Source organism: Sardina pilchardus, chromosome 19 (assembly GCF_963854185.1).
Source record: "Sardina pilchardus chromosome 19, fSarPil1.1, whole genome shotgun sequence".
In the NCBI taxonomy this organism is placed as follows: domain Eukaryota; kingdom Metazoa; phylum Chordata; class Actinopteri; order Clupeiformes; family Clupeidae; genus Sardina; species Sardina pilchardus.
In genome coordinates this window covers 7,144,306-7,170,070 of record NC_085012.1, presented here as the reverse complement: position 1 = coordinate 7,170,070, position 25,765 = coordinate 7,144,306, and the positions used below count along the sequence as shown (strand labels likewise).

General features: G+C 42.8%; 2 protein-coding genes across 5 annotated transcripts in view; one reads left to right on the top strand and one right to left on the bottom strand.

The window, feature by feature from the left end:
* Positions 1-57: 57 nt before the first annotated feature.
* On the bottom strand, positions 58-3,981 carry myl12.1 (myosin, light chain 12, genome duplicate 1). Of its 2 annotated transcripts, none has more exons than XM_062520708.1 (4): positions 3,832-3,981; positions 1,941-2,146; positions 1,591-1,752; positions 58-616 (listed from the first exon to the last, which is right to left on the bottom strand). In XM_062520708.1, the coding sequence occupies exons 2-4, from the start codon at positions 2,122-2,124 to the stop codon at positions 444-446; spliced, it is 519 nt and encodes a 172-aa protein (XP_062376692.1). In that variant the 5' UTR covers positions 2,125-2,146; positions 3,832-3,981; the 3' UTR covers positions 58-443. The 2 variants fall into 2 exon arrangements, with proteins under 2 accessions (XP_062376692.1, XP_062376693.1); XM_062520709.1 differs by having other exon boundaries at positions 1,941-2,149; positions 3,832-3,943.
* A 6,385-nt stretch (positions 3,982-10,366) lies between these two features.
* Positions 10,367-25,765, top strand: part of myom1b (myomesin 1b) — a 31,896-nt gene continuing 16,497 nt past the window's right edge. For 2 of the 3 annotated variants that reach the window (XM_062520988.1, XM_062520987.1), the window contains exons 1-16: positions 10,367-10,512; positions 11,121-11,326; positions 14,637-14,768; positions 15,156-15,357; positions 16,040-16,197; positions 16,667-16,759; positions 17,654-17,742; positions 18,359-18,403; positions 19,811-19,972; positions 20,883-21,044; positions 22,935-23,076; positions 23,415-23,611; positions 24,048-24,101; positions 24,199-24,320; positions 24,598-24,781; positions 25,088-25,262. In XM_062520988.1, coding sequence (XP_062376972.1) covers positions 11,184-11,326; positions 14,637-14,768; positions 15,156-15,357; positions 16,040-16,197; positions 16,667-16,759; positions 17,654-17,742; positions 18,359-18,403; positions 19,811-19,972; positions 20,883-21,044; positions 22,935-23,076; positions 23,415-23,611; positions 24,048-24,101; positions 24,199-24,320; positions 24,598-24,781; positions 25,088-25,262 — 2,060 coding nt within the window. In that variant the 5' untranslated portion in view covers positions 10,367-10,512; positions 11,121-11,183. The remainder of the gene's footprint in view (positions 10,513-11,120; positions 11,327-14,636; positions 14,769-15,155; positions 15,358-16,039; positions 16,198-16,666; positions 16,760-17,653; positions 17,743-18,358; positions 18,404-19,810; positions 19,973-20,882; positions 21,045-22,934; positions 23,077-23,414; positions 23,612-24,047; positions 24,102-24,198; positions 24,321-24,597; positions 24,782-25,087; positions 25,263-25,765) is intronic. The other variant, XM_062520989.1, reaches the window with a different exon arrangement.

Below are 25,765 nucleotides of genomic sequence, written 5' to 3'. Positions count from 1 at the left end.
CATGAAACGAGACTAAACTACATCAATGATTACAAACACATTGTGTGGACAGCTAAGGATATTTGGATAGAGTAGATTTATTTAAAAAGTTTCATATTTATTACAAAATGTAAAAATTCAGCTAAATCAGGCCATCACAAGAACCAGAGGTGCTTTCCAGAATTCCATGTCGAGTTCACATTTAAACTGGTTTTATTTTTAAGCACAAAATAAAAGGACCTGCTTGATGGGGGTGGAATATTCTTGGACTTTGTAAGTAAGCATGTTGGATACACACTATCCCCCACATACACACACTAAAGTACCCCATCCCATGAAACTCTGTCAAAGTTTACAGCAGACATGCAGAGTTCTAACCGGAGGGAGGGCGGAGACGGGTTTACTGGAGACGAAAGGGGAGAGGGATGGTAAGCAGAATAAAGCAGTGTTTTTGTTTTGTTTTTTTAATCGTCCTTGTCCCTGGCGCCGTGCTTGAGGATGCGGGTGAATTCCACATAGTTGAAGTTGCTTTTCTTGTCAATGGGTGCTTCTCTAAACAGCTCATCTACCTCCTCATCTGTGAAGCGATCGCCCATGGTGGTCAGCAGCTCCCGCAGGTAGTCCTCCTGAATGAAGCCTGCAAAGAGGACAAGACAAGTACACGGTGTCAGTATGACCAACAATAGTGATTTGTATAGCTAAAAGTAAAAATAAAATAATAAAAAAAACATTAAGCCATCATCTACAAGATCATTCAGATAAAATCAACCAAACGATTCATGTACAGTTACTCACCAACTGATTTTACTATACGTCAAAGCATACCAAAAACGAAGCTGTGCTTGATAACCTGACTATCTTAAATGCTAGTTGTAAATACCGGCAAGTTCCATGAAGTCAACATCTTAGATTAACATCTTGCCGTCAGAAAAGGAGCAAGCTGGAAGTTGTTAACTCATGTCCACGGCTGCCACTAAAAGCCTCCTACGTGAATCGAGTTTAAACATGCACACCACTGGAACAAGGTCGCCCAGGCTGAATTTAATAACGGCCCTCTACTGATGTAAAACATGTGGCAACATACCAGTGAGGAGCACAGAACAAGTCTATAAGCACACTCAGTGTTTACTAGATAAACCTCCCCAAGAGAAGAAACATGAGCTCATTCTGCCATCAGTTTAATGCACCTCGGACATGATTACATGCAAAACAGACATTTAAGCAGAAGGAGAAACTAATTTACAGTAGTCTACAGAGAGGACTAACAGCACTACTATGGCGTTATCTGAATGCAATAACATTCTCTCCACACCAATGTGGGTTATCCTCATATCTGCATATCATTTAAAGCAGCAAGTACTGCTTTGAAAGTCAAATTAGTCACACCACTGTAGAGCCAAGGCCTGAGCTTCTGCAAATGTAGTGGCAACACTTCAACTTCAGGCACCAAACAGGACATCCCCTTCAGGCGCTAACAATTAAGTCTGACAGCACCCTCAACATTACAATAACATTCATAACCCCAGTGAAGTTCTTGAAGACCAGTTGATGACTTTTTTCCAAGAGTGTAGGAGGACGACCTGGGCTGCTAGTTAAGACACTGGTTCTTACCTGTGCCCTCCTCGTCGAAGCATGCGAAGGCATTTCTGATAACGTCCTCTGGATCTGTGCCATTCAGCTTCTCACCAAACATAGTGAGGAACATGGTGAAGTTGATGGGCCCAGGTGCTTCCATCATCATGGCCTCCAGATACTCGTCTGTTGGGTTTTTGCCTAGAAACACATTTATGGATGGAAATTACATAAGCCACCGCACGGTCATTTAAAAAATGATGCAAGCATTGCCATGAAGTCAATTTCCTTTCCAATCAACTGATAAGATGGCAAAACATAAGGGCATCTCATGTGCAGATGTTGACAACATTCAGTTTGAGACACTTTTTTTTTTTTAAGTTACTCACCCAGAGATGCCAACATGTCATGCAAATCTTCCTTGTCTACAAATCCATCACGGTTCTGGTCGATCATGTTGAAAGCCTCCTTGAACTCCTGGATTTGTGACTGATCGAACATGGCGAAGACATTGGAGGTGGCGCGCTGAGGGCGCTTCTTGGTGGTCTTGGCCTTGGTCCTTTTGCTAGACATGTTGCTGTTTTGGTGTTCTTACCTGCTTGAAGTAAGAAGACCAGTTTTGAATGAGTCAAAGCAAAATGTAATCAAACGGAGTACAAATAAATGTTTTATCATCATTACACGTTGTTAGTATACCGACACATGTTTCCAGGTCAACAAAAGAGGGTATGTCTAATGGCAGTAGCAAGCCACATGTCTTGGGAAGTCATAGGCCAAACAATTAAAAAAAAAAAATCAAGCACAGATGATATATCAACTAAAACCTGAACCTTCAGGACAACTCTGCGAAGTGTATCTGTGCAAAACAAAATCCAAAACAAGCCCACTAGATCACGTAATTACTTAAAGGATTTGAGTAGTCATGCCTAACAGAGCTTTGCTGCAGGAATCTAATAATGTGGCGGTGATTCCCTGTGGGATGTCACAGCAATTCTATAAAAGGCAAAAGAGAAACCACATCCAAAGCTTTGTTCTAACAGGACCACTTTAGACAGGAAAAACTGGTGATGCGAAGATGGAGTCCTTATTCAGGCATGTTAGTGTTTCCCGTGGGAAGCTGGGGGAGCAAGGGGTCTTTTCCCTCTGTAGGACTCTGACAGTCCCTCTGAACTTTCATAGTTCAACTCTTATTTTTGCCAGAAAGACAGATCGGTAGATTACCAGCTCACGGTGTAAGTATAGAAACTGTGGCAACGTTACTGAGACAGACATTACGTAATCGTTGTGGGGGAACACAAAGCCAACGTAACGTTAGCCTAATGGGACGAGTATATGTTGTGAGCACAATAAAAGAAAGTGCGTCAAGTAACCTCGCGTCCTACTTACAGAGCCCCTGAGACGGAGAAGCCGAATATAGATTTGGATATTAGATCATGACCTAAATGGAAACTAGGTTCTCAGAATGTAGCACTTCTTGTTTGTGTACACGAATGACACCCTTGAGTATTCTAATGTTTCGCATGTAAGGACACTCCAGACAAAAACTAAATAAATAAAAAACGCAATTGCATGATGTAAATCACGCTAAGTGACAGATAAGTCAGCTCACATTAGGCTTGACATCTATCCTAGCTAAATGTTAGCTAGAATGCTACTTATTAAAACAACAGGAAATGTTGGGCCTCTTGCAACATTTCGTTAACAAGATAACTTAAGATTCTCGAGGATTTGGGATATTACTATACTACTAAAACCGGTTGAAAATTGTCTTAAGTCGGCAATTTTAACTCCCTCCATTGAAATGTAAAATGATTAACGTTATCAATTTACATTTAATAACTACTGGATTGACAGGCTTAGGCTAGCATAACTACGTCAGCTAACGTTAGCTAATGTCGGCTAACTATGCATCCTAGCTTGCGCAGCTTGTAAGACCGGGTTTAGTACACGTTCTATGTTGAATATGTATAGATTCGGCGGTGTGTTGGGAATATGAAACTGTCTTCGGAAATCATTTACGACGTCTGATTGGTTACATAACTTAAACCCAAAATATACTACAACTCCGTTCTGAATTATGCTTAACGCTATCGGATGTCCCTAAATATCGCAAGCTAGCGTTAACAGGCTATCGCAACACTGGCTTCTTTTGCTAGCCTAAATGTATAACCAGAGATTACTTCTGTCGGGTGGAAACAATATTATACTGGTGATTAAAGCTATACACGGTAATACAAAGTACTTGTTTATATCATAATATGACAAAAAGCTCAAACTTACACTTCGACGAGAAACGGCGTTCACACAGGAGGCGCTGATCTTCTTCAACCACCGCCCAAACTTCCTGATATCGGTGTGGGTTCCGCACAGGAAACGCAGACCATTCCAAATATAGGGGAATCTCTTATCCATCTTTCTTTGTAAGTGTGAAGAAATATAGTTCCTCGTCAATTAAATATATTTGCACATGTATCATTTACTGTCAATGAATTAGTATACAAATATAATCATATAGAATCACATATATTAGCTTTATTTCATAAAGTGCCCAACGCCCATATATATTACCCCTATTACTTTTGTTTTAGTCCATTCCACTTTGCCCCACCCCCAACCCTGTGTCTACGTCTGCATTCCTTCAATGATGTCCTTTTACGGAGAATGAGAAACATTTGCTTGCCTGAGCGCATCCTGAAAGTAATTAATGATTAATCACGATGACATCATTTGAATCACTTAAATAAAGCTATTAGTTTGTTTCAGTTTGTTTGTTAGAAATGTAGGCCTAGTAGTTTCATCTTGTTTCAAGGCATATCGGGCAAGGCTAGGCTATTTAATTTATTTATTTATTAATCATTCTATCAATAATCAGTCATTTCAGTTTCACCAATCATTATTTGTTAAGTGTAAATGTCAACTTAAACAAGTAAGTAAGTTCAAGAAGTAGCCTAGAGTAGGCCTACAGAAAAACAGGATGCAGAAAGACAATAGGCCTGTGATGACTCATTGCCCTTGATTAGAGACATTGCATGGGCTAGCCTAGGCCTACTCATGGTGCTAGCCCACATTCCATGCTACACCTGTTGGTCCAGCCCAATGTATTGGTCCAGCCATGACTCATCTCTAAAATTAGTCATGTAATATCATTTTAGCAGCTAAGGGACATTTCATTCAGTATATTCATGAGGGACAGGCAAAGATATGTCCAAAGCATGATTATAATTTATTTCATTTATTCATATTACTTCATGCTGATTTGATTTCGGGAAAACATGTAGGATAGGCCTAATATCCCATATAGGCCTATAATAGCTGAGCAAAATCGTGTCTATTTGACCACACACTGTGATAGTTTTAACTGGTTATGAGCATGTGCTGTAGCATATGCATTACTTTGATTTCTGTCCAATATTGCCTTGGCTATAAGACTTAAGTTTAAAAAAAAAACAGCTATCTATTCTCCCCAATAAATGTATCCCCTAGTTATGTGATTAATATCATATTTAAAGTACAGACGTATTCCATCACTGAATCGTTCCATTCATCGTTGTCACATTGTATCATTGGGAAATTAATTTAGGAGTTACCAATGGTCAGTGTAGTGCAGGAGTTAAATTGTGCTGATGACCACCCTAGAGATGACTCCGTCACAAGGATATACCGTCATCAAGAACACTACCCCATCAATGAAAAGACTGAAGTGTAGGCCCAATGAAGAATTTGTGTGGAAAGCTTTGGTCTCGGTGGCAATTAGAAAGCATGGGGTATAAGCACAGCCCTCACTACAGAAGACAGATGGTTTTGATCCCAATCATCTAGAACTAGACAATTAACAGCAGGCAAAACAGGCAAAACAGGCAAAACAAGGGTGTTGTTGAGAAGAGGATAATCAGCAGGAGAGAACTAGGGGGCCATAAGTGATCATTATGGGATACCCCTTATGATGTTCTTACTCCACAGAATCTCACTCACTCATGGATTGGTAAAAACAGAGACTGTAAACTATGTAGGTTTATTTTAAAGCATATTCATATAGTGGTAAAACTAGTTGCTACACCTCGTTACATAATCACTGGCGTGCTTACTCGAGAACAAGAGGGCCTATAGGTGAACTCTTTGCTGGTTAGTGACAGGGACAGGAGAATTTCTGTTGTGGGAGAAGGACAGAACACCGGCAAATACAACTCATGCAAGTACAGTATGTGGAGCAAAACATCTGAAACTCATAGTAGAACACAAGATCAGTGGGAATAGGGGTGATTAGAGGCTTTGTAGCAAACTCAGCCACAACATTTCTGTTGGGCTGCTTTGTTTTTGACAATGATCACTGAAATTATATTGAGTTGCCTGCAGCTCATACAAGATGGTCTGCATATGTGTTGGTCTGATTGACCATGAATTGAGTGTATCAGCGAAGCATCTTTATTGCCCAACCCAAAGACAGATTGGATATGCTAAGTTGATCACTTTCTTGGCCTACACTCCCACTCCGACTCCAAATTATACTTTTTTGATAGCATTGTCTTATCCAAGATGCTTTGACTCCTATATTCAATATCGTCCATTCAACATAATGATTGCTTGCACTAACAACAAAGTAGCCACTAGAGGGAGCATCTTTATCAGAAAGTGGAGTAAATGCCCTCCCATGTTCTGCTGGTCATTTACAGTAATACTGTAGGCTACTGTATACAGTCTACTGAATAACAATTAGGCCACTAACTACAAATAATCGTCAACCCCAGTATCCAAATGCCGAATTAACAAGTATCCTGAATTCTGCTTCTTCTTTGACTGATGCATGCATGCAACATGGTAAGAGTAAGGAAATCAACAGACAGTGTCAGAAACTCCCTGTTTTCATGGCATAAATCTCAGGCTCCAGACCAAAGCGACTGATGACATTCAATGTGACATTGGCAGCAATGAAATGGACTAGGAGCAGCAGATGGTGGGTCCATTTGGATACAGGATGTGAGACAGACAGGTAGGCAAGGAGGCGAGGGGGGATACTGATAAGGGTGCAAAAATAGATCTGCACGCTCACAGAGCGGATGACTATAAGGGATCATTTCAACATTCTTGGGGAAGTTAGAAGTTGATATAGAAAGTAAAGAACCCTATTTTCTGTTGTTTATAGTGTACAAAACGTGTGTGCTCTCCATAAAAGGACAAGAACTTAACATTTGTAGAAAAGTCAAATTTGATGGTATATTGTCACAGCTTGACAATCCACTTTGATGTGCTGAACACATCCAAGGCTTTACCATTCTACAATTGTGTATAACAACAACAACATGTTGCACTTTAAGGCATCCAAATTGGGTTGCTCCATGATTTCCTTTCATTAAACACCTGGGTGGAGTGGAATTTGTACTGCATGTGCCTTGCCTGAGCACTAGACTTTGTGCCAAAATGTAGCTGATCATTCAGTCAAGTCTTACTTTTATTGCCAAAAGAAAAATTAACCATAGAAGTATAACAATCCAACTGATCATACATCTTTGTCTATAGCCTATATAATGATAGTGAATAAGATTTACCGAATAAATATAGACAAATCTTCATCCACTTCAATTGATAATATCAAACTGTCTGATTAATTGATTACTTTAAAAATATATTGCATTTGTAATTTCCTTTGAATAGAGATTCTCTTATAGATTATAGAAAAAAGTATTAATTCGAACACACACACACACACACACACACACACACACACACCATCTCACTCTCTCTGTCTGTCTGTCTGCTGTGTTACAGTGAATACACTCCAGTAACATTTTCCATGTGATCGATAGGTTGATATTGACAGACAAGTAATTGAGGCTTAACCGTCTGTTTACAATAATCTCTCAGACTAAGATAGGCCTACCCATTTTAGTGTCCTTTGATGTTCAAGGAGATTGACTAAGAGCAATTCACATCCTTTGCCACACTCGTATTCCCTTACACACACACACACACACACACACACACACACACACACACACACACACACACACACACACACACACACACACACACACACACACACATGTACTGTACACCTTGACACCTTAATGTCAGCAGACCATATTGGATCATTTTGTAAATAATGTTGGGCCTATATATAATTGAGTGGGTGCTCTTTTAGCCTTTAGTTCTTTCCTTTCTTTACCCAAATAATGATGGCAACCAAATACCATATTACTGTAAGCACTGGCTCCCTATGAGACAACAGGCACAACAGCACACAGAACAAACAAGGGTATGTCACTCAGTGAATGGGTGGAGTGGGGATCAGGTTTGTGAGTGTGTGCGTGCGTGTGTTAACAGGACAGCACGTGGCCTTGTCTCGTGCGAAACAGAAAAAAATGACATGTATAGAGTCAGTGGCCAAATTACCATCCAAAGAAAGACACACAGATGACATAGACACCCACACATACTCTCTTTGTCTGATGGCATGTGTTGTATGTGACAGAGGTAACAATAGCTTGTCTAAAGTTAGTCTCAACCACAGCTGAGTCCCTGGCAGTTAAAGAGATAAGCGCAGCATCCGCCAGCGGTCTCCCCTAACCCCTACCTAGATGATATTAGAATGAAATAAGAATGTTCAGTAAAACGTTAATTTAAAGAAAAGAATTGATGTTGTTAGTAACGGCACAACTGTGACAACAATATAACAGTACCACGAAAAACAACATCATCATAACATCAGCTGCACTGCTGATTTATGCAAATATGAATAGTTTGGTACACAGTTAGTGGGATGGTTAAAGGGCTGATCTGACAGTGTTTAAAATCAGCCTCAAACAGGCCTATTTATTCTCACAAGCTTTTAGACTTTTAAAGGTACACTGCAGGTTCAGGTAGCCTATTTTTGGCGAGTGTAGAGCTCCCTCTAGAGTTGCAATATATTTATATTTTGTATTCTGCTGTTGTAAATAGCAGACTTCTTGTGAATTATCCTAGCCTGGATGCCAGACCGAAGTTTTGCCCCGCCTCCATTCTTTTTCTGCAGGGAACTTCGGTCTGGCACTGCTCCGTTCAGCTGCTACTATTCGAGATACAGATCTGTTCGGACCAATCACATTTCACAGGGCGGGCTTTACGTGATGATTGACAGATGAACAGCAGTGACGTTCATGGCTGCATGCGTCCTCGTTCAACGAGTTGGGTGTGAGACCATGTTCGCTTAGGTTGATTTTGATTGCAACAGAAACGCTATGGCTATGAATGCATAATTTGTTCATGCAGTTTGGCCTTTCGTTTATCTTAGCTATTGAAACGGAGGTTTTATCACAGATTCGCACAACTATTTCTGAACACTTATACCAACGAGGATATGTGGGAAAACTTCAGTTTCACTTCCCCAGCTGTTCATTGCATATACAGTTTGAAGGAATTATTTTTAAAAACGAAGGAGGATGTTTTCTACATATTTCTGTCTTAGATTTCGCAGATACTGACAGCCAATAACTTGTTCTGTTTGGTTTGGTCTATCCAATGAGTGCAGAGCTATCCCCCCCCGCACTGTATCGTTTGAATCACGCCCCATAATCGCAGCCGAATGGAGCAGTTTCAGACTCATATTCTGATAAGAATTGAGTATGACGTCGTCAGGCTAGAATTATCCACCCTAGTCTGGCTTTCAGCAGACTAAGCTCAATATTTTAAGATTGAACATTAGTCTGGAGGCGGCGCTGTATTTCTGCACAAGAGGCGGGATCAATGGGCATAGCTCAAATGACTCTGCACGCATTTGAATAGTCCTTTGCAGGTGCGCCTGGTGGATAAGCTAGTTTGTGATTGGTTCCAGCAAGCGTGGACAGGAAGCAGTAGAGATAAATGCGCAGGTTTCCAGAGCTGCGGGGTGAAATCCAATTGGCTGATCGGGCTGGGCTTATCCCCCTGTACACAATGAAAATGATTTTGTTGTGGAGGTAAAGGATTAACAATAGGCAAAAACTCCCAAAAATCTCCAAAGAGCTTCTGACAAGGTAATTTTTCACGATTCTCACAAGATTTGTTGGGCGCCGTTCTTGAAGTTGCATGGCTGGCCTTTAAGGCTATTTAGTTTATGTTTTATTGTTTATTTGTATTATTATTATAAATATTATTATTATCATCATCATCATCATCATCATCATCATTAATTCTTTGTAATTGCAATTTTTTTTCACTTATTTTCATTATTATTTGTGTATTTTTATTTTTTATATTGATCTATTTTATCATTGTTGTTTGGTCATGTCTGTGATTATCACATGAAGTGTGCTAGAAAGTTGACTTGAAACATCATACACAAGGAGAGTTGCCTCTGGAAGCAATTGTGGAATTGGGGAGATGATGGTGACTCAATTGAAATTAAAAGGACAATATACATTTTGTTTTAATCTTAAGCACATTCATGTCTGTATGACCACTTTATTAAATAAGTCTGAGGACCAGACCCAGGCCAGGGCTGATTCAGAGTCGACTGTTCACTATGCAAAAGGGTATAGGCTAATTTAATTTTATGACCAAAGCCACAGTTGGTGCTATGCTTTACTGAAGACTTAGGCCATTATCTTGACCTATCAAATTAAATTAAATAAACCTATGCCAGCATAGGCTGTCATAACCACCGGCATCTGGCTGATATGACCTCTGGGGGCATGGAAACCCAAGTTTATAGTTTGAACTGTCGAGGCTCCCTCCCTGTACCGGTGTGCTGAACGCCAGTTAGTTGAGAGGTGAGATAGCCTTGCCTCTTCACTCTCGGCTATATTTAACGGTCTCTCTGGCCATAGAAGGACTTGACTGTGCTTCGACATTCCGCCGAGCGCCAACATTATTTTTGTTGTGTAGACGGCAGCCCCGTCCACTGCGTCCGCACCTTGTGGCTTTGCGTGGATTTCAAGGCTTGGTTGCTAGCACCCGGAGTTGGACAACTCATAGCGCGGCTTTCAGCGGCTCAAAGTCACTTTGGACTAGGTGAGAAAAATATATGATTCATTATGTTGCCCTGATTAATAATGGAAGAATGACAATTTCTAAAAAGATAAACGTTGTCTTTGAACAAGTGATGAAACTTGAAATATATTGAACCATACAGATGGCTAATATTAGCCTACTGTGTGGCAGTCAGTTTTGATCTCCACTGATATTATTGTGCATGTTGAATGTGAGTGCATGTACTACTGATGGAAGAGGAATTCCATATTCACAGGCTCTTGAGAAGAAACTGGTTATCTAGGCCTACATATCCCCAGTATCAAACCCTCTAACCTAAATTTGCATTATTGTCATGTTCTCATGATGAAAAATATAGCATATCTATGAACTTCTTGACAAGAAATTGATTGACAAACTAAAAAGTAGTTAATGGAGATACACAAACATCTAAAAGTGATTTTGGATAGTACTTAAGCCACCATAAATGACTACTTAGTCCATCCATCTTTTCTTTATAATATAATAATAATAATAATAATAATGATAATAATAATAATAATAATAATATAATAAATGTTTAAAATGACCCGTCTATTGACAGAGGTCCTGTCTGGTAAATGCCACTGATCATTATTCTCCATTACCAGTGAGGGAAGCATAGGTTTCAGGTAGTTTGTGGATACAGTTTTGGATTGGGAAGACCGTGCAGGATGTCGGGATCATTGCCATTCTATCAGAAACACCACCGACACTATGATCGTGGATATCGTAGTCGGGAGACCCAGTCTGCTATCAGCCAATACCAGCAGAGCTCCAGCAGCTACGCCGCCCACAGCAAGAGCAGCTCCAAGGGGTAAGAGGGTGTAGTCCAGCAGGGCATGAACCCTCCCAGAAACTCAACCCCCATCTCATAATTCTAGTCAACTCCCTAAACATGCATCGACCTTTCCTCTCCACTTCAGAGACTACTTCTTCCTTAAATCTCTATATTTCCTTCCTACCCAAATCTCACATACTCCCTCTTTTTTTTTACCAGCACTCTATCTCTATCCCATCACAAATGATAACAACAAAGCCTTAATATGTCTGTGAATACGGCATGTCTGCATGTGAATTCCCTCTGCTGCTCATATGGTGCTTTGAACTGTCCTACCTCACTGCTCCCTTAACCAAGCTCCCACCCGACCTATAGTAAAGCTGGTTATTCACATTATGAGTCTGATCTTTAGCTAAACCTTTGTGTTGGCAGGTTTGTCCTTCATGTATTGTATTATTCTGCTTTTCATTGATTGATTTCCAGGGCATTATAGCAGATGCTAAAGCAAGTAGCTTGTTGGGTTGCTTTGATGAGGGAGTGTGGTGCTGTGTAAGGTCTTGTTATGGTATACGCACACAGTGAAATCTTAGAACTTGATAAGTGTGCTGATGCCAGTGGATTATGTCTTGTGGTCACAGTTTGTATGCTTACCTTGATTTTACGCATGTAACTTTTGCATAATGTGGAGGTTTTTTTTATTTATTTTTTTATTCAAACTTCTAAGCTTCATTGCTTTACCACTCATATATACACTCACATGCATTGCCACACACAGAGTGGCGTACCACTGTGTTGTTGCCAACTTTTTCCATATATCACTTTGGTATTTATAGAGTGGAGGGCTGGAGCCCTTCGGGGGGCATCTGGTTAGTGGAGAGATGTGTTTCAATGCTGTCTAAGTGAACCTCTGAATTGCCTTTGAGTGACAGCACATCTCTACTGTGTTAATGCTCCTTGTCTAGAAAGTTAATTATTTGGCTGCATTGTTGTACCAGATTAGCTTTTTTTAATATTGACGGGCCATTCTCCTGTCCCCGTCTAAACCAAGCATGGTAAACACCCAAGGTGCTGAAACGATTAGAACTTAAGTGGTCTACTGTGACATAATATTTATAACACTTCCATATGTCTGGGTGGCAGATCACGTTTCCTTCTTGCACATGGCTAATTATTTTTGGCTGTTTAGAGAAGCTTTCTGAAGGGTTGTAGACTCTGAAAAGTAAATTTGAGCTGTACCGTAATTTCCCGACTATTAGCCGCGGCTTATACATTGATTTTGCAAAATTTCTTCAGCTATGAAGATATGGTTAATATGGTTTTGTTTCTTTTAACTTGCATAAAACACTGTCCTGCGGCCTATACACAATGCAGCTTATATGCGGGAAATTACTGTATGTATGTTTGAATGAACATATGCAACAAGAACTATAGTCAATATTAATGTAAAGGCAGGTGTTTTAAAAGAAAGGTCCAGTGATGTTATATTGTATCGTTTCGTGATGTATATTTGTTTTGGCACAAAATTAAAAATCGAGTGTTCAAATAAAAGGCCATCAGTTGGTAGTCAATGTCAGTGCCAGAGAGAGTTGGTATGGAATCAAAGGAACTCTACAAGATCTGGTTGACAATTGGTACTGGTTGTCTTTGACTCTGATTGACTCTGGTTTCCCTTTACCACCCTGTGACCTCAGCCTTGAACATGGATAGAGTGTCAAAGGGCAGTGAAAGGTCTTTCGATCTGATCTGGTCAGGCGTGAGCTTATAGACATGGAGGACCAGGGGCCATGTCAAGTCATCATTCCTGCGTCTTTATTGCGACAGGTCAGACAGCAGAGTGCTATAAATTAAGATCTGGACCATAATTTGGATTCCTGGAGTTATTTTGACAATATGAGAACACATATGACTTTCACAGGACATGGACATGGCTTTGGACATGGCCAGAGACGGTTTATAAAGCAACTAGACAATCTTTGACATCGCTGTTAGTTTTTGGCATAGTCTTTGTATTACTCAGAGTCAAATTTGAGCATTAAGTTCAAGTTTATTAAGAACTGAAACATAATCCTAAATTTAACAAAGGAGACACATTAAGCATTTGTTGATATTACGTGATGCCCTGAAGACATTTTGTCAGCTGTTAGGGAGTTTGTTGTGAACGGATGCTTAAGAATTCTGGTGTTCCCATGGTGAAAGGAGAGCTCCTGTGCTCATGATCCATCATGAAGCATTCCGACCTTAGTCTGGAAAGAGAGACGCTCTTGGGGGGCCTTGATGGTCAGGGTCCTGTTCTGTTGTAGAGACTTGGTAGGAGTGGCAGGCTCCTCCAGCCCACCTGCTGTCATACCTCTGTGCTTCTAACTGATCCTGATGGATAAACTTTGGGGAGCTGCTGGATTATTGTGGTATGGCGTTGCAACGTATCCTGGTCTTGTTTGCGGCAGGGAATGTGACACAAAGCTTAAGGGGAATTTGCAAATGGAACATGTGAATGAAAAAATCTGAACTTGACTCTCTGGAGTCATTGTTATTCTAGGATGGTTTCATGTGAATCAGGGGCCTCAGATTATTCGTGGGAGTACTTACACTACCTTGAAATATTCCTGACCAGGAACGTGGGAGTACTTTCACTACCTTGAAATATTCCTGATCAGGAACTCTATAAAATGTTTTCACTCTGTGTATACTGTGATTTGTCTCATTGCTTTATTGTAGCCTACAAATATTCTTCCGTTTAGGACTCTGTTGGGGACATACACAAATGTATGTATATATAATATACATACATAACATAGCAGTTTCGATAGGCATTTAGTATTTGTAGCCCTCATTGTATGTGTGTATGTGTCAGAGAGAACGAGAAAGAGACGTGTGGTGGTTGTGAGGTTGTGTGGCTGTGGTTGTGAGAATGAAATATGACCGTGGATAGCAGCAGTGATTTATCATATTTCATAAGACTGAATTAGACGATTTCTTCAACTTATTCTGTTGTCAGCTGGTGATGGTGAAATGTTTTTCTCTCGGCCTGTGTTTTATATTGACATTCATATTTGCATAGTTGACATTCAGAGAAGTGTCGATGTGGACGGGTTTCATATGCCTTTGAGAGCGCCAGTCAACTGAGGGCACTAACTCTTCCCTACTTCACCCCATTAATTCTGAATAATTCCTCCATCTTCTTCATTCCTTGATCCTCCTCCACCTTTGGCTGCTAAAGGCTTCCGATTCCCCATTCCCTCGTCCCATTCACCCTACAAGATGTCTTTTCCCATGTATGCGCACATACAGTACAAACCAATGTACACTACACGTGCAGTATGATGATGTGCTATCTGTACCACTGTAGTCTTGCAGCCACCTTCTCTGCTCTGGATGAGAGCAGATTGAGTCCACTGCCCAAGCGGGCGAAGCCCACCTACCTGGCCATGGACAAGGAGAACCAGATCATCGGCTATGTAGTGCCCATCTTCAGGGGCAGGTAATGACCACTGCAGGGGCTGGCTTGTTGCTTATTGAAGCCAGCAGTTTCCAGAATAATTTTGGACTTACAGGGGAGCTACACCAGGCGTGTAACTGAAGCGTTCCGTTCACAGCGCGAATGCTGCAGCAGTTAATAATCACTCTAATCAATGGAAGTAGGTACACCAGACGCGACAGTGGCGCGTACATTAAAAAAAAAAATAGACCAGTCTTCTCAAATGGATTTTACGCGTGGTGAACGGAACGCTTCAGTAACGCGCCTGGTGTACAGTAGCTCCCCTGTTAGAGGTGGCAGAAAGGCAGAGAGAGAGTCATTTTCTCAACCTCCAATGTTGACCCCATCCCCGCACCCCACCCCATCCCGTCTCGCCCCCCTCCACCCCAGTCAGGAGTTTGCGAGCGGGCTTTCGGACACGGAGGACGCGCGGCTGAAGGAGAGCTCGGGCTACATGGCGCGCCGCGGCCTCTTCTCCAGCGGCGTGGAGCTGGAGCGCAGCGAGCGCAACGAGCGCAGCGAGTTCTCCTCGTCCTCGTCCCGCCGCGCCGTCATGAGGGAGTCGGCCGACCGCATCTCGCTCACCAAGAGGGTCAGTCGTACGCCGCAGCTGCCAATCAGCCCGGCAGATCTCCCCAAGTCCCCCCCCCCCCCCCCCCCCCGCACACACACACACCACACACGCTAATCCTCCCCGACAGTGACCGAGTCATTCACAACACCGCAGGGCAGGAGTCAGTTTCCATGACAAGAGCCTTTAATAAGGCTCAGACTTAAAGAGAGGGGTTAACTTTAGCCTCTTCCCCCATGTGCCAGCTCCCTGGCTCCTCTCCTGCAGGAGGGCATACTGGTTCTCCCACGGGCCCAGTCTCGGCTGTTGGCAGCGTCTCGGATAGCTGGTTGTCTTGGGAGCTGTTGTTGGTACTGTGTGTTAATGACCACAGGGTGTCTTGAAGGAGGTGGTGATTCCTGTGGCCTTGAATAGACATACGAAACCAAGACACACGTGTGTACACACAGACATGCACACACACACATACTTACACACAGTTTGTCACTGTTACAGTACAAACAAAATAGTGTATAACGGACAGAGAGAGACAGCATTCAAGTCTCATATACTGTATGTGTATGTAAATGCATTGTGCTTGTTTAACGCATTGTGAAGTTTGAATGGTGAATCCCAAGAATGCTGAATGGCCTGTGCAGACTGTGTTTGTTTGAGTTGTGTAAGCGGCGAGTGAAGGACTGTGACTGTGACGGCCTGCCCTCAGATCCATGAGAACGAGGAGTACCACAAGCGTATGAACGAGGACAACCTGATGCATACCCCCGAGTTTGTGATCAAGCCGCGCTCCCACACCGTGTGGGAGAAGCAGTGCGTGAGGCTGCACTGCACCGTGTCCGGCTGGCCAGAGCCTAGAGTGGTCTGGTAAGTCTAGGGCCCCACAACAACAACACACACACACACACACACACACACACACACACACTCACAAACTCACACACAAACTCTCTCTCACACACACACACACACACACACACACACAAACTCCCACACAAACTCCCATACAAACACACACATACACACATACGTGAGCAACGCTCATATTTTAAAGTGTAAAGTTTAACATAGATATGAACTTAAAACAGGATGTTCTCCCTTCTCCTGCCCTAACACAAGTACCCCACCTCTGTCTTATTGCCCCACCTCTGTTCTATTACCCCACCTCTGTTTTATGTCAACTTTCTATTTCTCCATTCCGGTGTGATGTCCACTCTCAGCTCAGTGCCCTGCACATGTGCTCTGTTCCTTGTCCTGTCCCTTTCTCTCCGTTCTTATTTTCCTGGCTTCTCTTTTTCTCCCCTGCCTCTCTCCTCCGCTCCCTCTCGGCCCTCAGGTATAAGAACAATGTCAGCATTGACCCTATGTCGGACCCTGGGAAGTACAAGGTGGATAACAAGTACAATGTACACTCCCTGGAGATCAACAGGTATGTAAACCCCCCACCTCAAACCCAAAACATGCAAAACATACACAATGTAAATTTATACTATCTGAACTGAGGTGTGAATGGTCTGGGTCATGTTACTGCCCACCTTACTCCGGCATTGCTGTTGAGTTCTGGGCTCAAGAGCGGCACTGTTTCCTTTTTGCTCTTGTCGATAACAATGAGGACATCTAAAAATACCTGCAGAGGAGACACTCACACACTCAAGGGACATTCTTTCTCAGGCCGGCTACTGCTGGGCCTTATTTTAGAACTCTGCCATTGACCACAACTGATATAGACAACTCCTCCCACCACATATTTGTACACAATAACATTATACCCTCACACAAAAATATAAACCCACCGTGAGGGCAAAATGATCAATTTTGTGGTACTGCATTACCAGTGATGGAACGCAGGCCTGTGAATTACTGTAATGCCAATCCCCCAGCACCTGGCTGTCATGACATCACTTCACAGGCTATTTATTGCTCAGCATGCTGGGCTTGGATTCAGGGAACTCTTTTCAGTCTCAGCACACATGCTCTGGCATGAGTTAAAGTGTGTGTCTCTCTGTGTGTCTGTGTGTGTTAATTATTTTATTTTTGACTGTGTTTAATTCTGTTTTCAGTATGAATATGTATATAGCTTATGTGTATGAATTACTGTGTGTGTGTGTGTGTGTGTGTGTGTGTGTGTTTATTATGTTTTATGTATGTCCCTATGATTGTCAGTATTCATGTATGAAGTTTATTACTATGAATTACTATGCAGCTGTGTGTGTGTGTGTGTGTGTGTGTGTGAATGTGTGTGTGTGTGTGCGTGCGTTGCCCCTGTGGCGTTACAGTCTGCATGTCTTGTCCCTGTTGGTCACGTGGACCTCTCTCCTTTCAGGTGTGACTTTGATGACACGGCACAGTATCGTGTGTCGGCCATGAACAGCAAGGGCGAGCTCTCTGCCTTCGCCTCAGTCGTCGTCAAGAGTAGGTCTCCCAGGCCCCTGCAGCAGCACACCAATCTGTCCACCATCACAACAACATATCTGACAAAGAATATAATAATGATAGAAAGTTTCCTTAAAGCATGCAAATCTTTTTCATTTAGAACCAAGACACAGGCACTGCTCTGCTGATAGTGACTCTACTTTAAGGCACATTTAAGAATTTAGCTCACACTAAATCACATCTGCTTGTTAACGTTCAAGCTCAAGTTTATGCATGTAAGCTAGTGTCCCTGGTACCATAAAATACTTGAATGCTTCTTCACATACTAGAAGATTAACAAATCAATATGCAACAAAAACAAAAAATATTTGTAACAGAATTATTAATAATTAACGTTCAAATTGACATTGGTCAATACACACTGAGTATGCCCCTTAAGAAAGACAGGATGAGATTAAGATACTGCATTTTGTTGTCTTTGTACTATGACAATACAGTTGAATCTAATTTAATCTAATGGACATGAATAATGAAATGGCATGTCATATGAATTGGCGCTACTCTCCTGTTTAGAATTTGACAGAATTTGACTTGTTTTCTGATGTCTTGACCATGAATTTCTTAACCCTTTATATGTGGTCCTCTCTCTGTATAGGGTTCAAAGGAGAATTTGAGGCAGAGTTGCCAATTCCCAGTCAACGTAAGTTTTGTTTTTAAAAATGCCAGCTTGCTGCTCACTGCATTTATGTTGATTTGTTTTCATTCTGATTCATTTTTATGCGATTTCACATTGAGAGCACACAGAGTGTAGACACAAATGATCCAATGACATGTGCTTCAGCTGACCAGTGCTTCTGCATATGTGAAATAATGACTTCTGTGCCATCAATGTGAAACTCACTTAAGAGGAGCAGGGGGCAGCTGACATGAGCTAACATGCTAAATGTGTCATGCTAATGGCTGATTTTGTCTTTTGTCCGCTGGATGCAGAAAAGGCAAACTCCGAAACAGGTAACTTGAGCTGTCACGCTCTGCTAGGTGAACGCGTCTTTGGTATTTCTGTGTCGTTTATGTGACCTCTTCGTCCTGTACGTGTTTGCTGAAAAAACAGAGAATTTCTTCTTCCTCTTGAGTGAATGTTCATGTGCATGATCGGTGTTTGTCCAATCTTTATCTCTCCCCACTCTTCAGTCTTTCAAACTGTAAGAATGTTCCTGTATTTGAAATAAAAATGTAAATGTATCTCTACATTATTATTACTATGGATTACTGCTGCTCAGAAAAATCTTAACAGTTAAATCCATTTACAGTTTAAGTGTTTGCTGCGCCGTCAAATGAGTAAAGATCACCTGATCTACACAAGTTATTGCACCTTAATGATTATTTAAAATACACTAGAATTACCGTCCACGAGTGCAGCATGATTCTAGTCTGTTGTTCAGCCATGCTGTCCTAACACGCCTCTTATGAGATTGACTTGCCTAGCGGAGTCCTGTGCGGATGGTCGACATAAGCAGGCCTATTGTGTCTCCATATACGAATGTGTCTGAAGAGCAAAATGTTTGTGTGAATGTGTGAGTGTGGTTGTCTGTGTCTGTGTTTGTGTCCGTGTGTCCGTGTGTGTCAATGTAAGATTGTGAGTACTGTTTTGTAACATTTTGTTGATAAGATGTAATGTTCTTATATATGTGATGGGAATGTATGCATGGAGATAGTCCATGTCCTAAATACTGCACATGACGCCTGTCCCCTTGCACACTGGTGATGTGTTGTGTCTGACTCTGCACACTGAATAACCTCTACAGGGTCCACTGTGTCTCTGGGTGTCTCCGAGTTCTTCACACTTCCCCATGTCCCTTTGTACTGTACTGTATGTGTGTCCCCAGAAGAGCCATGTCTCTGTGATCTCCAAGCCTGCCATCCTCCTCCTGTTGTGTCTGTCAGACCTGACATGCTGCCCAGTTTACAAGGCTGCTGACCAGCTTGGTGGTGGCCTGACGGGATTGGATCCCTGGCGATCTGGTTCCTTAGCGTTCACCCTGACCAATAGGCCGGCAGCCTCCTGTCTCCTGCGTCATTTCTGACCGTGTGTTTTCTCATCTGGCAGATGGCTGGGTCAATGAATATGGCATCACCTTCGAGACCCACATCGTGGACAAGTTTGGCGTGAGTTTCGGCCGTGAGGGCGAGACCATGAGCCTTGGCTGCACGGTGGTCATCTATCCGTCTCTGCAGCGCTACAAGCCGGAGATCGAGTGGTACAGAGATGGTGAGGACACAGTTATTAAACTGGGCCACGTTTCCCAGATTTGTTAAGAAGCTCTTAAGTGCTAAGAACTTCTTAGGAACGTTCTAAGAGCGCTCCTAAGAAGTTCTTAGCACTTAAGAGCTTCTTAACGAATCTGGGAAACCCGGCCCTGATCTCGTTTGGTTGTGGTCCTGGTATTTGTCAGATACATTTGTCCAAAGCACCTAGCAAACATATTTTATAGTAGACTAGTGTAAAAGTAGACTAGTGTTAACTGTGTTTTTATACCACCAGTGAATTATATCAATGATTTTCAACATAGATTATAGTTGGCCAGTCAGTCATGTCATCCCTCATTTCAAGTACTAGCGTACAATGAGAAGTTACATGCTATCACAGAATTATGATAAAAAAAAGTCAGCCTTCTCAAATGGAGATGGAAGCCTAATGTACAGTAGTGTTGATGGATCTTTCTAATTGATCATTTCCTCAAAATAATTCCTCAAATATTTGTTGTTGTTGTAGAAACACTCACTTTCCTTCCACCACCAAAACACACACATTATTAGTATCTCACTCGATAGGAATAATGTCACCACCTGACACTCATCTTGAGTCCTTGATTCCTAAACCCGCCGTTGCGAGTCTGTGTCACGTCTGCTTAATACCAGGCAACTTGAACTTTAACCTTGAGTGAGTTTCTTACCGTAGTGATATGTTTAATTTGGTAAAATGCCACCTGTTCTGTTTAGTTCTCTGGGTGAGAGGGTGTCTTTGGATAAAGGCATCTCAGTACCAGGCAACTTCTTGAATTTCCCCTTGGGGATCAATACAGTATCTATCTACCTATCTCGCTATCTATCTATCTATCTATCTATCTATCTAACGTAGCTCTCTGGTTGATACTGTATCGTTGTTCTCCTCTATGCAGATAAGCTGCTGACTCCGTCCAAGTGGGTTCAGACGCATTGGAGTGGAGAGAGAGCCACGCTCACACTCACACACCTCAACAAAGAGGACGAGGGCCTGTACACACTCCGCGTCATCACCAAGTCCGGATACGAGTCACACTCGGCCTACGTCTTTGTCAGAGGTGAGAAACACCCTGAAAAACATGGCTTCCTTCTCATTATTACCTCCGCCAAGGAAGTTATGTTTTTGTCGGGGTTTGTTTGTCTGTTTGTCTGTTTGTTTGTTTGTTTGTCTGTTTGTTAGCAAGATGACTCAAAAATGTAATGGATGGATTTCGATGAAATTTTCAGGGAAGGTCTGAAATGACGGAAGAAACAACTCATTTTTGGGAGTGAACCCAAAGTCAACCCACGCGAGGGAAATCCTATGTAGTCGGAATTATTATGGAAATATTTCTATTATAGAATTATACCGTAAACACAACATGTATGGTGGTGTCCCAGCAGGGCTTTGTTAAGCTGCTGGTTGTGGTGTTCAGGTCAGTTTATTGAAGATGCATCTCATATCATATTTGCATACAATGCAAGAGCAAAATTCTTAGATCTCTCCCCCTCCTGACCACCAGCAGCAGCCTAAAGTGCATACAGTTTGTCCTTATGTTAAATACATACACACACACACACACACACACACACACACACACACACACACACACACACACACACAAACACAAACAGCATTCATATAACAGTGTCCACTTACTCATCTATGCACAGCTGCAGGACTGTGTGTAAGACAGACTGATAGGGGGAAGAGTAGAGACAGGAAGAGCCAGAGGGAAAGATGGGAAGGCACACACCTACTAAAATGTGTGCCATATATTAAAACACACACCCACACACACACACACACAACCATTGGAGAAGGACAGGTTGATATATTTGCAAGGGCACACAAACAAGGTCTGAACTGGCTCCAATATGGCTCCAATATAGGTCAGGCAGTGTGTTAGTGTTAGTGTGTGAATGTGTGTGTGTGTGTGTGTGGTGTATGAATGTGTTTGCACATGAAAGGTGAGTACAAGCTTGAAAGAGTTGATCCGTTCTTACTCTGTCAAAATCTATCACACACACACACACACAAACCCCCCCCCCCCCCCCCCCCCATACACACACACACACACACATGATCCTTTTGCTTCTTGGGGATGGAAAATACTGTAGATCACGTTTGTCCCCTTCCCTTCCCTTGTGACCTTTTACTTCCTGCATCTCTCCAGCGCTGTCTCCCACCCAGTATAAAGCCGAGAGGGATCTGCCGTCCTTGCCAAGAATGTGATGTCAACTAATCACAGCTGTGTGTGGTGTCAAGGTTCAGAAATAAAGGAGAGCGATACAAAGAGATATATATAAAGAGACCGTGTGTGTGTGTGTGTGTGTGTGTGTGTGTGTGTGTGTGTGTGTGTGTGTGTGTGTGTGAGAGGGAGAGTGAGATAGTGTGAGGTGATCTACAAAAGGTTAGACTGTTTCCTGGCTGTGTCCAGTGGGTACCAGGACTGTACATGAGGAATAGACACACTCATGTATCCATACACAGTCATACCAAGAAGGACTGTGCACGTGAATGTGCTGGTTGATCGCCAACATCCCCCAACACACACACTCACACACACACACACACACACACTCACACACAGACACACACACACACACACACGCAGTTCTGCTAAAAGCAGAAATAGTATCAAAGTGTAACTAGACACCTAACGGCACCCTTAAAGGCACCCCCCAGTGGCCACATGTGTGTGTATGAGCTCTCATGTGTATTGGTTTTATTTAGGTGTATGTGTGTGTGTCGTTTGTATATTCACACATATGTTGTGTGTTTATGTGTTTGGTCATCAAATGTGTAATCTAATGGGCGTAGTATGTCTGTATGTGATTTCTGTTGGTCATTCAAAGGGTTAAAAAAAACACTTTATAGCAGTGTGTTTTATAGATTGTGTCAGATAGTTTTGAGAGATTAGTATCTGTGTGTGTGTGTTGATCACGTGGGCATTCCTCCGTGGCAGATTCCGAGGGGGAGGTGCAGGGCGCCCCTGCGGCTCCGTTGGACGTGGTGTGCCACGAAGCCAACAAGGATTACGTCATCATCTCCTGGAAACAGCCTGCTGTGGACGGTGGCAGCCCCATCATGGGTTACTTTGTGGACCGGTCAGTTCCAAAAGACAACACCCACTGTACCACACCTCATACCCTGCTGTGTTCAATACTCTCCGATAAGTCCAAGTGTAGGCCCGCCCTGGAAACCTTGAGTACATGCAGTCAAAATATTCCCTCTTAAAAGTATAAAATGATAATCTTTGTGAACATGCAAATGAGTTAAAAAAAAAAATCTGTTTTGAGTAGTTCTCAATTAATAGCCCTTGCGGTTGCCGTTGCCATGGCATATCTATAATTCATGCTCTCAAACCATCCTCTCATGTATCTCAACACTGTCCATTAACCTTTCTGTGACCCCCCCCCCCCCCCTCTCTCATCTCCTCTGTAAGGTGTGAGGTTGGCACCCCGCACTGGATCCAGTGCAATGACACCCCAGTGAAGTTCGCCCGTTTCCCGGTCACCGGACTGGTGGAGGGCCGCAGCTACACCTTCCGCGTGCGCGCCGTCAACAAGTCTGGCATGAGCCACCCGTCCCGTGCATCTCTGCCCGCCGCCGCCATGGACCCCGCCGACCGCGCCCGCAAAGGTACCACCCGGCCGTGACCCCACATCCACTCTGTCCGTCTCAGTATGTTTTCATGCTGTGTTGTTGGGTGCACTGCAAAAGACGGGGTGTCTAAAAACAAGATAAAAACACTACATCTGAGGTAAAAGGTACTCAAAACAAGTGAAATTATCTGTCCATGCAGCAAGATAATTTCACTTGACAGGAGTTCTTGAATTAAGACAATTACATTTAGAAATAAGTTTATAGTGTAAAGTTTAACACTTCAACTTCAACTTTTCAAGTAAGAAATTCACTCTTTAAACAAGATAAATTATCTATTGACTTTTATCTTGATAAGAATCAAATAATATGCAGTGTGAAGTTTATCCCTCATCCTGAAAAGTGCTCCTTGCTTCCCCCTCCCCTCATACCTGACCTTTCGTTGATTTAATCTTCTTCGCTCCCTGTGTTGTAGGCACCTCTGCCCCCTGGACTGGCCAGATCATTGTCACAGAGGAAGAGCCATCAGGTTAGATTCAACATCAGTTAATAACAATTAGTCAGTCACTGTGTTTGTCATTGAGCCTGGAATGTGACGCATCTCTCTCTCTGGGGCTTTCATTCAGAGGCTGTGGTTCCCAGCAAACCATGTGATCTAGTTGTTACTGAGGCGACAAGGAACTATGTGGTCCTGAGCTGGAAGCCCCCTACTGAGAAAGGCGAGGGTGTCATGTACTATGTGGAGAAGGTAAGCGACGTGCAGAAAAACAACAACAAAAACTTTGTTCCACATCATGGCTCTAACATTCTATCAGTTACTGGAAATGGCCGCGTTTCCCAGATTCGTTAAGAAGCTCTTAAGTGCTAAGAACTTCTTAGGAGCGTTTTTAGAACGTTCTTAGAGCGTGGCCATTATTCAGAATCAACATGTATTGCGATATGTACTGTATCATGATAACTTTTGTATCGTGTGAGGTTGCAGCAGGTAAAAATGTGTCTTTGTTAACGCTGGGTGGGTGTCTTAGTGTATCGTAGGCACAGACAGCTGGCAGCGCGTCAACACAGAGATCCCTGTGAAGTCTCCTCGCTTCGCCCTGTTCGACCTGGCCGAGGGGAAGGCCTACATGTTCCGTGTGCGTGCCTGTAACTCTGCAGGCGTGGGAGAGCCATCGGAGCACACCGAGGCCACCACTGTTGGAGACAAGCTGGGTGAGTAATCTGTTAGCATCTGTTAGAGTGCCAGAGCACAGCTGCTTCATACTGTAGCATCAGCCTGAGGCTGCATTGCTTGATGGTGTGACAAAGGTCCTGTATTGTAGCTGGCCTGATGATTTTGTGCACATGGCCTGCTATCATATATAGGCCACAGTCATCGGACATCATGGGACATCATGACCTCAGACATGATCATAAAAAAAAACTTACAAATGTACAAAATGTTGAAAAGTTTATGGACAATGCATACATTCTAACTAGCCACACCATACTGTATTCCATTGTTCTTTCTGCCTGTAGACATCCCATCTGCACCTGGCCGGGTGGTGCCTACTCGTAACACAGAGACCTCTGTGGTGGTGTCATGGGAGGCCTCCAAGAACGCTAAAGAGCTGGTGGGGTACTACATAGAGGCCAGCCTGGTTGGCAAAAATGAGTTTGAGCCCTGCAACAACAAGCCCGTCAAAGGCACAAGGTACCAGAATGCACACACACCAACTACACTGCCTTAAGATAGATAGATAGATAGATAGATAGATAGATAGATACAGTAGATAGATAGATACTTTATTGATCCCCAAGGTGAAAATTCAAGAAGTATACTGAAGTGCTAGGCTGGGTGAACCCTGCCTGACCTGCCGGCGAATTTGGATTTCGCCCGGCAGCTCAGGCTGGAAACCTGCACATCTATCTCCCCTGCTTACCTGTCCACACAAACTAGCTTATCCAAAAGGCGCACCGAATTGTTGGTCTGATTGGTTGAAGCCAGGACTATCCAAGCGTACAGTGTCATTTGAACAATGCCAATAGAGCTCGACAGTCCCGCCTCCCCTCTGAGAGAGCACGTCTCTTGTGCAGTAGAGATAAAGCGCAGACTCCCCATACTGATAGTGATTGAGCTTAGCATGGTGACTACTTGAAGTGCCACTTTGCTGGTCTGTTTTGTAACTTGTTACTTTCTTCCCTTATCGGTCTTCA

Bases quoted from the DNA above. Each gene is read 5' to 3' on its own strand.
- myl12.1 (XM_062520708.1), bottom strand. From the start codon at position 2,124: ATGTCTAGCAAAAGGACCAAGGCCAAGACCACCAAGAAGCGCCCTCAG. The intron at 1,753-1,940 runs GTGAGTAACTTA...ATGTGTTTCTAG, and splicing joins TGACATGTTGGCATCTCTGG to GCAAAAACCCAACAGACGAG. The intron at 617-1,590 runs GTAAGAACCAGT...TCCTCTTTGCAG, and splicing joins CTTCGACGAGGAGGGCACAG to GCTTCATTCAGGAGGACTAC.